The following is a 14,270-nucleotide window of genomic DNA, read 5'->3' as shown; positions in this document are numbered from 1 at the left end:
ACTCAGTACATTGCCGGGCCGAGGAGTTGGCCCTTTCCACAGGGTCTCCGATCCATCGGCGAGAGCATCGCCGCACACAAGAGAAGGTCCCCGGACTACCACGACAGAGGTTCTCTTCACGACATACCGCTCCCGTCGGGAAGGTACCAAGTCAAACCTGATATAAAGAGTCCAGCTGTTGCAGCGGAGGGCTGTGGGGATAGCATCTTGTTTCCCCATCTTTTGCAACACCATGTCTAAGCTGGATGAAATCGTTACCCTTGACGAAGCACCACGCGTGGGAGCTGGCGTGGAAACTTACCCGGCACGCCATAATGCGGAGGAAAAGAAAGTCCTCCGGAAGCTGGATTGGCGTGTAGTCCCTCTCATCGGGCTATGCTGTGAGTGCTAACTACACTGCGTCGGAAGCTCGCAACGTTTGGCTGACTTATATTTCAAGATTTCCTTTCATTCTTGGATCGATCCAACATTGGGAATGCGGCCATCGCCGGCATGAACGAAGACCTTGATTTGGACACTAAGGGCCGGTATCCCTGGCTCCTCACCATTTTCTACATCGGATATCTCGTGGCTCAGGTTGGCGTCCTTGGATGGAAGATCTTCCCCCCTCACATCTGGGCCGCTGTTACCATGCTTATCTGGTAAGCAATCGACAGAAGGAGTCCTACTCCTCCGTCACCCCACTCCTTGAGTTCTCCCGATGTGAATATAGACCGCTGACGTTTGATGAAAGGGGCATCGTGGCGACATGTCAGGCTGCAGCCACTTCTTGGGCGGGCATGATGGTTCTCAGACTGCTTCTTGGAATTAGTGAGGCGGCCTTTACACCTGGCATGCCATACTTCCTCTCCTTCTTCTACCTGAGGAAAGAGTTGGGATTCCGGTGCGGTCTTTTTCTGTCATGTGCACCGCTCGCCAACTGCTTTACCGGAGCATTGGCGTATGGAATTACCTCTGGCAACCCCGCGCTGGCTTCGTGGAGACTGCTATTTCTTGCCGAAGGGCTGCCGACGGTAGTATTCTCCTTCTTCATCTTCTTTCTACTTCCCGACTCTCCTGTTGAAGCAAAATTTCTCAACGAACAAGAAAAGAACGTGGCTCGCGCGAGGCTTAATCTGCAGGTCGGCAATATCAGCGCTGAGGATCGACGTGGGAAGCTGAAGACCGAGGACACGGTAGCCGCACTACTGGATTTCAAGTCCTGGATAGCTGCGCTGATGTACTTTTCCACCAACGTGTCGTACTCTTCTCTCCCTGTCTTCTTGCCAATTATTCTGAAGGAAATGGGTTTTACGGCGATTCACGCACAAGGCCTCAGCGCGCCGCCATACTTCTTCAGCTTTCTCCTCACGATTGCGAGCACCTATATCGCCGACCGCACCCTGCAACGTGGGTACACAATCATGGCTTGTTCACTCATGTCCGCTGTGGGATACACCATCCAGGCAGCTACCCACCAAACCGCAGCGCGATACTTTGGCGTTTTTCTTTGTGCGGGCGGCTTGTTCCCGACCATTGCGAATATTCTTCCCTGGGTGTTGAACAATCAAGGCTCTGACGACCGACGTGGGGTCTCATTCGTCCTGCTTTGCATCGTTGGGCAGGCTGGACCATTAGTCGGCACACGCATTTTCCCAGCGAGCGATGCTCCCTACTATACGAAAGGAAAATGGATTTGCGCGGGATTCCTCTTCTTCAACTTTATCCTAGCTGGCTGTCTCAGATTCTGGCTCAAGAGACAAAATCTTCACCAGGGCGAGCTTAGTGGAACGGCAGCCGGTGCGGAGACTAAAGGAGGTGACGACTCTGCAGTCGTGGGAATTGCAACCGAAAACTACGGGGTTGCTTTCCGATATGTCTTGTGAAGGAAGCTCTGCGACCACCATTCAATGTAACTCGTATTGCAATGGCAGGTTCCTTGCGAAGGCAACCAAGGACCACATTTTGGAACTCCGCTACCTGGGAGAAGTATGTAAAAGGTGTCAAGGTTTAATAGTTCGAGCAGAGTTCTATTATGCAAGGCATTCTCCCATCCCACTTGTCAACATTTTTACGCGATCAAAAAATGTTCCTCTTGTCGTGCCTACGATCTTCAGCGTCCGCCCTACCTCTGAATGTCACACATAAGTCCACAGTCTGTCTGAAAATTGCTCCAAAGGGATTTGGATTTCCACCTGTCCTACAGCAGAATCTCAGCCATGTTGGGGGATATGATTGCCAGGCTTGGTGGTGAGATAGAGCCTAAAAACTCTCTTCCTGTTGAACCTCCGCAATGCCTTGCAGTACCATTTGCTATCACCATTCTGCCCCCCCCTTTTTAGGCGCAAAGTCTACACCCGGCACTGGTGTCGCCTCAAGATTCCTTTTGAGTCGGTGTTTCTGCTTCATGAATGCTCGACCGTCCAGCCACGGCGTGTTTGCAGTCCGCAGAGCTTCAAAATGCCGAATTTTGTCTTCTGCTAGCAGAGTCAAGGAGATCTCATCGATTCCGTTCACTAGACAATGTTTCCTGAAAGAATCAACCTCGAACTGCGCCAGTACAACCCCCAACTCTGATTTTATATTCTGATGGACAAGGTCAACTTCAAGTTCATGGCCTGCCCGAGCCTCGGCAGCAAGTTCTTCCATAACAGTCGCATTCTGGACGGTGATGGGAAGCATGCCGTTCTTAAATGCGTTGCTGTAGAAAATATTTGCAAAGGAAGGGGCAATTATACATCTGATACCGAAATCATTGAGCGCCCAAGGTGCATGTTCTCGAGAATTTCCACATCCAAAATTAGGTCCCGTGACCACTAGGATCTTGGATTCTCGATAGATACCTTGATTCAGGACGAATTCTGCGCGTTCGCTGCCATCTCTGGGATTATACCGGAGGGGGTAGAAAGCATTAACACCCAAACCCACCTTTTTGACCGTCTTGCAAAATTCCGTGGGGATAATTACATCCGTATCAACGTTGGCCCGACTCATATGAGCTGCAATCCCTTTCCAAGTCGTGAATTTCGGCAGTCCGCCGGACTGGCGCGTTGTATGGCTGTCAATATCTCCTTGAGGTCTTTCGGCAACAGGCTCTTCACTGTTATCCAGATCGCGATCCCAACTGCCGATATCATCTTGTTCTTCGGGCTGGATGTTGATGACAGCTTTCGTCTGCTTCGTTGGGGTTCATGGTTGTAAAAAGTCTCTGACATCCACGAGCTTGCCAGCTATAGCAGCAGCAGCTACCATAGGAGCAGACATCAGATGTGTACGAGCTAAGTCTCCTTGGCGTCCTTCAAAATTGCGATTTGAAGAGCTTGCAACGCGCTCTTGAGGAAGAACGACATCGGGATTCATGCCGCAACACATCGAGCATCCCGCCTCCGTCCATTCAAATCCGGCAGCTAGAAACACCTGATCTAGGCCCTCAGCTTCTGCTTGCTTCTTGACTAAGCCGGAGCCTGGAACCACTATCGCGCGTCGAATGTGAGGGCTGACTTTTCGATTCGATACAATCTGTGCCGCCTCCCTTAAGTCCTCGATCCGAGAGTTAGTACACGAACCAATAAAGGTCTTGTCCACTTGAATATCCCGGAGAGGAGTTCCAGGAGTGAGACCCATGTAGTTTAAAGCCCGGATACAGCTCTTCTTGCGGTCTTCGTCCGAAGCAAAATCGTCCGGGGAAGGAACGACTCCTGTGATAGGGAGAACGTCCTGTGGAGAAGATCCCCACGAGACTGTCGGTATGATTTCTCGGGCATCAATTTGAACGGCCAGGTCATACTTGGCTCCCTTGTCCGAGTAAAGAGCGGACCACGAGCTTATGGCTTTCTTCCATTCGGCCCCTCTATATTTAGGGCTAAGTGGGCGACCCTGGAGATATTCAAATGTAACTTCGTCTGGCGCTATCATACCGGCGCGGGCACCAGCCTCGATCGACATATTGCATAAGGACATACGTGCCTCCATGCTAAGACCTTGGATGACTGGCCCTGTAAATTCAATTACGTAGCCAGTACCTCTAGCCGTGCCGATAGTGCCAATAATATAGAGGATTAAATCCTTACTAGTGACGCCGGTATGAAGGGTCCCTTGGACGTCAATAGATAGATTTAGACTGCGCTTCGTCCAGAGAGTCTGAGTGGCCAAGACGTGCTCAACCTCACTCGTGCCGATGCCGAAGGCAAGGGCCCCAAAGGCGCCATGAGTTGAAGTGTGACTGTCGCCACAGACAATAGTTGCTCCTGGAAGCGTAAATCCTTGTTCCGGACCAATAACGTGGACGATGCCTTGTCGACTATCGTCGAAGCCGAAGTAGGGCACACCGAACTCTTCCACATTGGCTTGTAGAGTTTCGCATTGGATACGGGAATTCTTGTCCTTAACAAAACTTTGCACGCTCTTGAAATTCTTGCGCGATGCGGTTGGAATGTTCTGTTATTTTAATTACCCATTAATCTTTGACCTTTGTATGCAGACAAGGGAACATACGTGGTCGACCGTGGCAAGAGTACAGTCTGGCCGCCGAACTTGGCGGCCAGCACTTCTCAGTCCGTCAAAAGCTTGCTGGAATTCACATCAATGCCGGAGAACAAAGTGGTAATATCATCAATTTGACAGAACATACTGGCGAAGTAACCTCATGGATCAAATGTCGATCTTCGGCGAATAGTATGTAAGCCCATGTTGCGGAAAGCGCAGCATCTAAACGCTGGAGATGCTGACATACCAATATAGATCAATACTGTCCCATCTTCCTTCTCGTCAACGATATGACTTTCCAGAACCTTCTCATATAAAGTCCTGGGTTTCTGAACACTTTCGGTCATATTTGTCGTCGTGATAGAGAGAGGCACCAACCAAGAATTATCCTGTGACACGCGAGCCAAGCGAGCGTCAATAGTCGACCTTTGAGTTCGGATGTAGTCAGGTCCAGCGAGTGGTATCCATATAGAGAAAGTCATGTTTCTGGTCCGATAATCGGGCCGTAACTCCAAGGAGTGAGAGCGATACGTCGCTGCCGACCTTTGTGAAAAGCGCCCTACGAGCCAATCGGGCGAGGCGAGTGTATACTTGGCATAGATTCGGGCCCGGCGCGTCTTTCATCATTTCTTGGTGTACATTGTGGGGCCTCCATAAGTCGCCAGTCTATAGGCAGTTACCCATTTGAGAAGAGCCCCAGAAAGGAGGATTGGCCGCTTCAATGAAATGAGAAGAGCTGATTCGCTTGAATAGACCGGTCATTCCCGGCCTATTGTGTTTGGTAGTATATCCCAAGTAAAGGCTGCGAAGCCTAAGACTTTCCCAAGGGCGGAAGGACGGGTCTCTGTCCACATCCTCAATTGCGTTGAGATCGGGGCGCACCTGTCAGTAGTCGTGGAGAAATACTATCTCACGACTTTCGGAGGAGTTTCGACGGAAGAGGATGATAGGCCGGTGGCCCCAATACCACCGTATATCCGTCACCGGCTGAGGTATAATCGGTCCGATGACGGTGCCCATAGCGGCGGCGCTGCGGCGCTGCTTTCACTAGCCGCGAGTATTCATTAGACGAGCTCGGAACCTGCGAGACGACTTCAGCTGAGCCTGGAGACTACCTAGGTGCGTCTAGTGAGAGACAAGTGATTGCGCACCCGGCTCGAGCAAGATAGGGGTGAGCAAAGTGGGGAGCCGGCCGTGAATCTACCATTTCCAAATAATTATTGCCTACGCTTAGCCTCTTATATATTAATCATTCAATAAGAAAGGCGGATAGCCTTCTACCTCTAGTATACTTACATTTATTCTCAAGTATAAATAATCCTACTATCCTACTCAATAGTACCTATTAATAATACCGCAAATATTATACGGTAAATAATTTAAAAGGTCTAATTAGGTAGGGGCTTAGAGACTAGCCTTAACTATAGAATATTTAAAAATAGTACTATATAATATTTAGTATTCCTATCAATAATACTATTGAACTGGGGTGAGGCTTCAAGGCCATGGGGAGCCAACTCGTACGTGGGCAGGGGGAGCCGTATACACACAACACAACCACCAACAACAACAATAACACAGCCGAACAAGTAGATATCTGTGCAACTTATTGATTGAGTGATTGATTGATTGCTAAGTTAACTGTCTTACTAGCACTGAACAAAGAAGAAGAAGAAGTATTCCACCCCAGCGCGCGCCAGCCAATCACAGCGCCTGAACCTATCCTGTATATATGTACAGCCTAAGATCTAGCCTTGGCGAAACCCCAGCTCTCAGCACGACTCTCCCCAATACACTAGAAGAAGTAAATAGATTTCTATATATGTGTTAGGAACAGGCCTTTCATGCGACCTCGGGCGGGATAACCCAGGGAAAGTCACCCGAGAGGAGCACAGTCTGGCGCCTAGGGCACAAGGCTGAGGCGGAGGATACGTGACGACCAAAAAGGGAAGTGTCCGATATGGTGATATGCTGGTGTGTCACCATATCAACATATCAACATATCAACATACCATTCCCGTTACCTATTTAGGAAGCCCTTATAACTATATAGTTACGCTCGTTACCCCTAGGTAGCTTACACTCTCTTCGTAGCTAATTCATATATTAACTACTTCACCGTCTTAGTTATTAGACTACTTATACCTTACACCTTCTTTACCTAGCTCAAGCTTACTAAGGAACTATGACTAAGGAATCTAACCCGCTTAGGTTTAAAGAAGCGGCTCTAACACTTTAGCTACTCACCTTTAGTACTAGAAGGTGACTCTATAAGTAGTTAGGGAAGGACGACTAGATCTATATCCCCGACCAACGAACTCCTTACCCGATAAGCGTCTAGACTATCACTAAACGACGTAATAGCGGGACTAAGCACTCCACGACTGACGACCGATAGAATAATAGCTAAAGGGAAGCTTAGTAATCCGCCTAGGCCCTTCAATAGATCCTAGGAGAGGATAACGCCGTTTATCCACCATATAGATATATACGTCCTCATGAACCCCATCGACTTCCCGGACGACTTAAAGAAGATTCTATTTATAGGAAGTTACTTCGAGGGAGCCGCCGAGGTATAGCTACGACCCTTCGTGAAAGACTATATAGAGAATAAACTAGATAATAGGGAGGATAAGACAATTATATTATTTACTACCTTTAAGGGTTTTAAGGAGAAAGTTAAGAAAGTATTCGGCGTTAAGAATAAAGAACGAGAGACGGAGCGATAAATCATAAACCTAAGGTAAACTAGTTCGGTCTAGGATTACACTACTAAGTTCCGTACTCTAAACGCCGAATTAGAGTAGACTAATAGAGTAGCGATTTCTATATTTCGTAAAGGTCTTAAGCTAGCGATTAAATAGGAAATCCGTACCTTTAAAAGCGATAAGATCGAGGACTAGATCGATAAGGCGATCTAGATCGATAACGACTACTAAGAATATCGGCGTTACGATAACCTACGCCGAGACTATATAATTAAGGGTTATAAAGCTAATAGTCGTAAGCTACGTTAACCTTACTATAGACCTATACTAATAGACCTTGATTAAGCTTAAAAGAAAAGGGATACGTAGAAGCCTCGTGGCCCCGCAAACCGAGGTAAAGATTAGGGAAAGTAGAAAGGCGCGTATTATAACTACGGTAGGGAAGGATACTACGTACGAGAGTACCGCGCGAAGAAAAAATAGGTAAACGCGGCCGAAAAGAAAAAGGACACGAAAATACCGATATAAGAGGCGAATATAGCTAAGGCCGGAGACAAGATCGACTAGGGGAGCGTTACGATCTTAGACCTAATATAGAACCGTATATACTTAAAGATAAGGTTCTAGAATATTAAGAGTTATAAGGACCTAGATTACCTAAATACCGCCGATTCCCACGAATATATAGTATACGATCCTACGTCTATTCGATAAGAATAAGAAAAGATCGTATCTATCCAATTCTACTAAAATCCTCAATACGAGGTAGATAAGTAGAATCCCGATATAAAATACGTCTATTAAGAGGGGAACCCTATTACGTAGTATACCTACCGAATTTAGGAAAGCTAGTCCGGTAGACTAGAGTTTAACATAGTCGAGTTCGAAGACCCCCTAAACGGTAGTAGAGTGATATACTACACTATAGATAATAAGTTCCTATAAATTAGGATAAGATACTAATATACCGACTTATATAAAGACCCTAGTTATCGCTAGGAGAAACCGGGATATCGTTACCTTATCTACGATCTTACGAAGCCGCCCTAAGAGGATAAGTAGGTCCTCGTAATAGACCTATACTCCGACCTAAGCTACCCTCTAGGGGACGCCGTCCACGGACACTAGGAAGGTAACCCGGTAGTATAACGGGAGGACGATAACAATATATAGATAGTCGAACTAAAGAAGATAGTTCGAAAAAGAACGCTAAGCTTCGAGGACCGCCTTAAGAAATAGACTCGCGAGGTCCTAGAATAGGCCGAAAGGATAAACCTAGACGAACCTAGCGACCTCGAGGAGTTATAAAGAGCGACTTCGAGAGCTCTTAGCGACTTATTGGAACGAGAAGATAGCTAATAATATATTATTAAGAGAAACCGAGTCCTACGCTAAGCCCGGAACGCGCTTAAGGAAGTCTACCGAGTAAGCCGACGAAAAGAAGTATAGTAAGTACTATATTTAGTAGAGACGATTATAGAGATCTATATTAAGGATCGATATCCCTATAAGGGAATAGAACATTATCCGTTACGAAACGTTCTACACTATTACGAATAATATCTTAATTATCTCTAACTAGAAAGGTTAGAGATAATAGCGTTAGAAGCTTAGGAGGCTCACGAGAAGTCCATCGACCGCTACTAAGACTAGGACTATAAAGTATCCGAGTCTATCTTAGGTAAAATAGATTACCTTTACTAGCTAAAAAACTAGTCTAAGGATAGGATACGGGGCGCCTTATCCGAAAGAGAAATACCCTAAGAGAACGCCGACGTTTAAGAGTTAATATCGACGGCGTATAAGAAATAGATATAACTATAATAACGATCGCTACTACGGTATATTTATAAGTTATAGTCTTATAAGGGACGTTAGTAATATAAGACGTTAGTATCATAATCGACTTAGGATACACGGGAAACTTTATAAACCTTAGGATAGCCGGGAAGCTAGAAACCTAGAGAGCTTAGAAAACATAGCTGTATTAGCTATCCGGCTTTAACGGAAGCGTTATATCCGAAGTCTTACACGAACTGAGAAAAGTTCGGTTATATATCGACGAGTATTAAGAAGAAATTAATCTCGATATCACGAAGATAAAATATAATCTAGTACTAGATATACCCTAGTTAAAGAGATATAATCCTATTATTAACTAGGTAAAAACCTAGATCCGATTCGATAACTATAACTATACGAACGATCCTCTAATAGAGGAAGTAATAGTAGTAGAACGACCCCGTAAAAAGAAGTATATATAGGTTAGACCGATATAAATACTAGTATATATAACGACGAAGCTACTAAAGGAATACGAGGTACTAAGGTCTATATTCGAAAAGAAAGTAGGAATCGAGACTCTACTAAAATATAAGCTATAGGACTATAAGATAAAGCTCTAGGAGGGGAAGGAACCTACGTTTAGACTATTATATTCGTTATTCGAAAGAGAGTAAATAGCTCTATATAAGTATCTTAAGGAATATCTAGAGAAGAGTTATATCCGACCTTCGGAATCTAGTATAGGATATCTAATCCTATTCGTCCCTAAGAAGAATAGGAGTCTACGATTATATATAGACTATCGTAAACTAAATAATATTACTATTAAGAACGTCTATCCGCTACTACGGATCGATAAGCTCTAGAATAGACTTAGGAAAGCGAGATATTTTACGATACTAGATATAAGAGATATATATTATCGGGTACGTATAAAGGAAGGTAAAGAATAGAAGACCGTCTTTAGAACTCGTTATAGCCTATACGAGTATTACGTAATACTATTCGGGCTTACTAACGCACTAATAACGTTCTAAGCGTTTATTAATAATATCTTACGAAAATACTTAGATATCTTCTACGTCGTATACTTAGACAATATCCTAATCTTCTCGGAGGATTACGAGTCGTATATAGAATATATAAAGAAGATACTAGAGACTCTTTAAGAATACTAACTACCGATAAAGTTAGAAAAATATAAATTCTATAAAAAATAGATAAAATTTCTCGGATATCTTATCTTATAAGACGAACTATAGATAGACCCCGATAAGATTACTAGCGTTCTAGAATAGCTAATATCTAAGATACTAAAGGAATTATAAGCGTTCCTAGGATTTACGAACTTCTATAGGAAGTTTATCCGAAACTACTTAAGAATTACGGTACCCCTAATAAACCTAACTAAGAAGGAAGTAATATCTTTTAGCCTCACGAGCGAGACTAAAGAAGCTATAAAACGTCTAAAGAAGGCGTTTACGGAGGCCTCGATCCTTACGATCTTCGACCCGGACCTCTAAACTCTTCTAGAAACCGACGTATTAGATAGCGCGATCGCCGTAGTCCTCACGTAGATAGAACTAGATAGGAAAGTAAGATCGATAGCTTACTTCTTAAGGAAGATAATAGGACTAGAGCTTAACTACGATATCTACGATAAGGAGTTACTCGCGATAGTTAAGGCGTTTAAATACTAGAGAGTTTACTTAGAAGGACTACGATACCCTATTAAAGTGTACTCGGACTACAAAAACTTATTATACTAGAATATAATAAAAACTCTCAATAGAAGACAAGTACGATAGGCCGAGACGCTAGCCATCTATAACTTTTATATCTACTATATAAAAGGGAAAGAAAATGGTAGAGCCGACGCTCTTAGCCGAAGACCGGATTATATAGAGGACTTATAGCCGACCCCTATATCGCTATTACAATAGGAAGGCGAGTACCTCACGTACATATAGCTAACTCTAGCTATAGTAAAACTAGAACAGTTAACATATTAATAAATTATAGAAAAGTACTATAACGACCCCCTAATAGGATACCTAGAGATAGACAAGATAATCGAGATTATTATACGATACTACGAACTATAGAAAGGAATAAGGACGGAGATCTAAGAATTCACTAAGCAATACGAGACTTACTTGTAAGATAAATATAGTAGATATAAGCTATATAGGCTATTATAACTACTTTAACTACCTAAAGAAGTATAGTCCTCAATAACTATAGATTTTATCACGAAGCTATCTAAGTTAAAGGAGTCCCTTACGGGCGTAATTTACGATAGTATCCTTATAGTGTACGATAGACTTATAAAGTTCTCTTATTTCCGACCGTACCTAGAGAGTTCGACAGCGGAAGACTTTACTTACGAGTTCCTACGAACTATATTCGTAAACTACGGAATACCGAAGGAAGTTATTACGGATAGAGATAAGCTCTTCACGTCTAAGTTCTAGAAGGAACTTATAAAGTTACTATCTACAAAATATAAGTTATCTATATTATTCTACCTATAAATAGACGGTTAAATAGAGAGAACTAACTAGACCCTAGAATAGTACCTAAGGATATATATAGACTATGGATAAATAAACTAGGTTTTACTACTACTAGTTATCTAGTTTTACTTTAATAACTATAAATTAGTAATAGGGATAAGTTTGTTCTACGTCAACTATAGATTTTATCTAAGGCTAGAAGAAGCACTTAAAGGTAGCACTAACCCTAGAGCGTTAAATAAAGCGCTAACTGTTAAGGAGTTATACCGTAAGCTCACGGAGGATCTTAAATTTATCGCCGATAGAATAGCTAAGTACGATAATAAGAAAAGGGTCGAGGGACCGCCTCTACGAGAGAGGGACCCCGTATATCTCTTACGAAAAAACGTTAAAATAAAACGACTAAACGCGAAACTAGATTATATAAAACTAGGATCGTTTAAAGTTAAGAAGAAACTAGAAAACGTTAACTACTAGTTAGAGCTACCTAAAGATATAAGAATCTATAATATCTTTTATATTTCGCTCCTAGAACTAGTACTAAAAAACGCTAAGCTAGTTAGATTAATACCTTTAGACGAAGAAGTCGCACTAGAAGAGTACGACGTAGAGAAAGTGCTATAAAAACGAATTATACGTGGCACTCCTCACTATCTAATTAAGTAGTTAGGTTACGACGAGTCCGAAAACAGTTAGGAACCGGAAGCTCACCTTTCGAAGGAGGTTCTGGGGAAAACCTAAGAGCGATACCCCGAGTGGTTTCGTTAGCTAGTACCACGTCCTAGTCGATCTACTCGACGACCGGGGCTTCGGACTAGATAAAGTTAGACTTTATAAGAGCTATCTCCTCGGACGAAGGAAGATTATCAAAAACCCCTAGCGTCTATATCTTATAACGTAGTATATTTATCGAAGTCTCCTCTAATCGGGCTAGAGAATCCTAGAGATTTAACTCCTCCTCCTCCGCGGAAACTAGCGCCGTCTATATATTAATTAAGGCCTTTCGTAGCTTTGAGATCTCCCTACGTTTTAGTCGGGATTTAGAGACTAGTTATTTCTTTTATTCCTCTACTTTTCGGAATTCCTCTATCGAGAAAGTACCGTTATACTTTCGCTATCTCCGTAGATACTCGGTATACGATAAAGATTACTCTCGGTTATAGTAATAAACTACCTCGTAGTTAACGTATTCGATATAGGCCACTATTACGAGATTATCAAGATCGGAAGCGATAGAGTCTACGAGTTCGATACGACGCTCACTTTAAGTCTTTATAAGTTTAGAGGAACGGCGAGTTTTAATGATACGGAAAGCCTATATAGTTAGTCATAAGGAAGAAGGAAAGAAGAGAGAAGGATAGGCGCGACCTACCTTAAGTACGTTAAGGATAACGAATAGGTTAGGAAGGAGATAGTGTTAGGAATAGGCCTTTTATACGACCTCGGGCGGGATAACCTAGGGAAAGTCACTCAAGAGGAGCATAGTCTAGCGTCTAGGGTATAAGGCTGAGGCGGAGGATACGTGACGACTAAAAAGGGAAGTGTCCGATATGGTAATATACTAGTGTATCACTATATTAATATATTAATATATTAATATACTATTCCCGTTACCTATTTAGGAAGCCCTTATAACTATATAGTTACGCTCGTTATCCCTAGGTAGCTTATACTCTCTTCGTAGCTAATTTATATATTAACTACTTCACCGTCTTAGTTATTAGACTACTTATACCTTATACCTTCTTTACCTAGCTCAAGCTTACTAAGGAACTATGACTGAGGAATCTAACCCGCTTAGGTTTAAAGGAGCGGCTCTGACAATATGATATAGAAATTAATAATAATAAAGTAAGATTTATAGTATAATAGGAGAAGCTAAGTTAGAGAGTTATAAATCTAATAATATAAAGGAATTAAGTTATATATTATATAGGATTATAATCTTAACTTCTAATTAGCTAGTATAGAAAAGTTAAAGAACTTGAGTTCTACTTCTTTCTTTAGTATAGTACTAGAAAAGAACTTAGATAATTAATTAATAGATTATCTAGATTATTAGGAGAGTTAACTTCTAGATTACTCCTAGTCTATAATAAGTAGAAATAGAGTATACTTTCTGAGTATTTCCTAAAATCGCCTAATAGATCTAAGAGAAGACTTAGTAAGTTATTATAAGGTATTACTAATAGATAGATAGGTCAATAGAAGTAATAATATCTAGTATTAGTAGCTTTAGCTCTTATATAGAGACTTAAAGTCTTAAAGAGACTTTAAGAAGAGTATACTCTCTATACATTTCTTATCTATAATAGATATATTATCTTTTCTTTATCTAGCTTAGCTTATTTATCCAATTTATAGAGAGATCCTAAGAGATTCCTAATAATTACTCTCGCTCTCTAGAGCGCTTATCCTTAAGTATTAAGATAGTCTTAATTGTCTAATATAGAGTTAGTATTATATATTAATAAATCTATTTATAACTTAGACCAAATTTATAGATAATATATTCTATACTATATTTAGGTCTTACCCCTTAGGGATAGAGAATCTTATTATCTACCTACTTATCTTCCTCTTCCTCTAGTATATCTATACTCTCTTATACTCTCTCTATACTATTAGTTCATTTTCTTATCTTATCGATAATTTATTACCATTAATATATATAAATACTCTATTACTCTATTATAAAGTATATTATTACTCTATAAATATACTACTACTCTATATATATAGTATACTATTACTCTATAAGTATACTATTACTCTATAAGTATACTATTACTCTATA

General features: G+C 42.0%; 2 protein-coding genes across 2 annotated transcripts; one reads left to right on the top strand and one right to left on the bottom strand.

The window, feature by feature from the left end:
• Positions 1 to 232: 232 nt before the first annotated feature.
• On the top strand, positions 233 to 1,865 carry Z520_11430 (uncharacterized protein; the record flags this gene model as incomplete). Its single annotated transcript, XM_016781919.1, has 3 exons — positions 233 to 380; positions 440 to 641; positions 734 to 1,865. The coding sequence occupies 3 exons, from the start codon at positions 233 to 235 to the stop codon at positions 1,863 to 1,865; spliced, it is 1,482 nt and encodes a 493-aa protein (XP_016626890.1).
• Positions 1,866 to 2,295: 430 nt separating this feature from the next.
• Positions 2,296 to 4,811, bottom strand: Z520_11429 (uncharacterized protein; the record flags this gene model as incomplete). Its single annotated transcript, XM_016781918.1, has 5 exons — positions 2,296 to 3,153; positions 3,193 to 4,416; positions 4,474 to 4,548; positions 4,610 to 4,641; positions 4,712 to 4,811. The coding sequence occupies 5 exons, from the start codon at positions 4,809 to 4,811 to the stop codon at positions 2,296 to 2,298; spliced, it is 2,289 nt and encodes a 762-aa protein (XP_016626889.1).
• Between the last annotated feature and the right edge of the window lie 9,459 nt (positions 4,812 to 14,270).

Source organism: Fonsecaea multimorphosa (assembly GCF_000836435.1).
Source record: "Fonsecaea multimorphosa CBS 102226 unplaced genomic scaffold supercont1.39, whole genome shotgun sequence".
Lineage (NCBI taxonomy): Eukaryota > Fungi > Ascomycota > Eurotiomycetes > Chaetothyriales > Herpotrichiellaceae > Fonsecaea > Fonsecaea multimorphosa.
The sequence above is the reverse complement of the archived record's forward strand: the minus strand, read 5'-3'. Positions and strand labels throughout refer to the sequence as shown.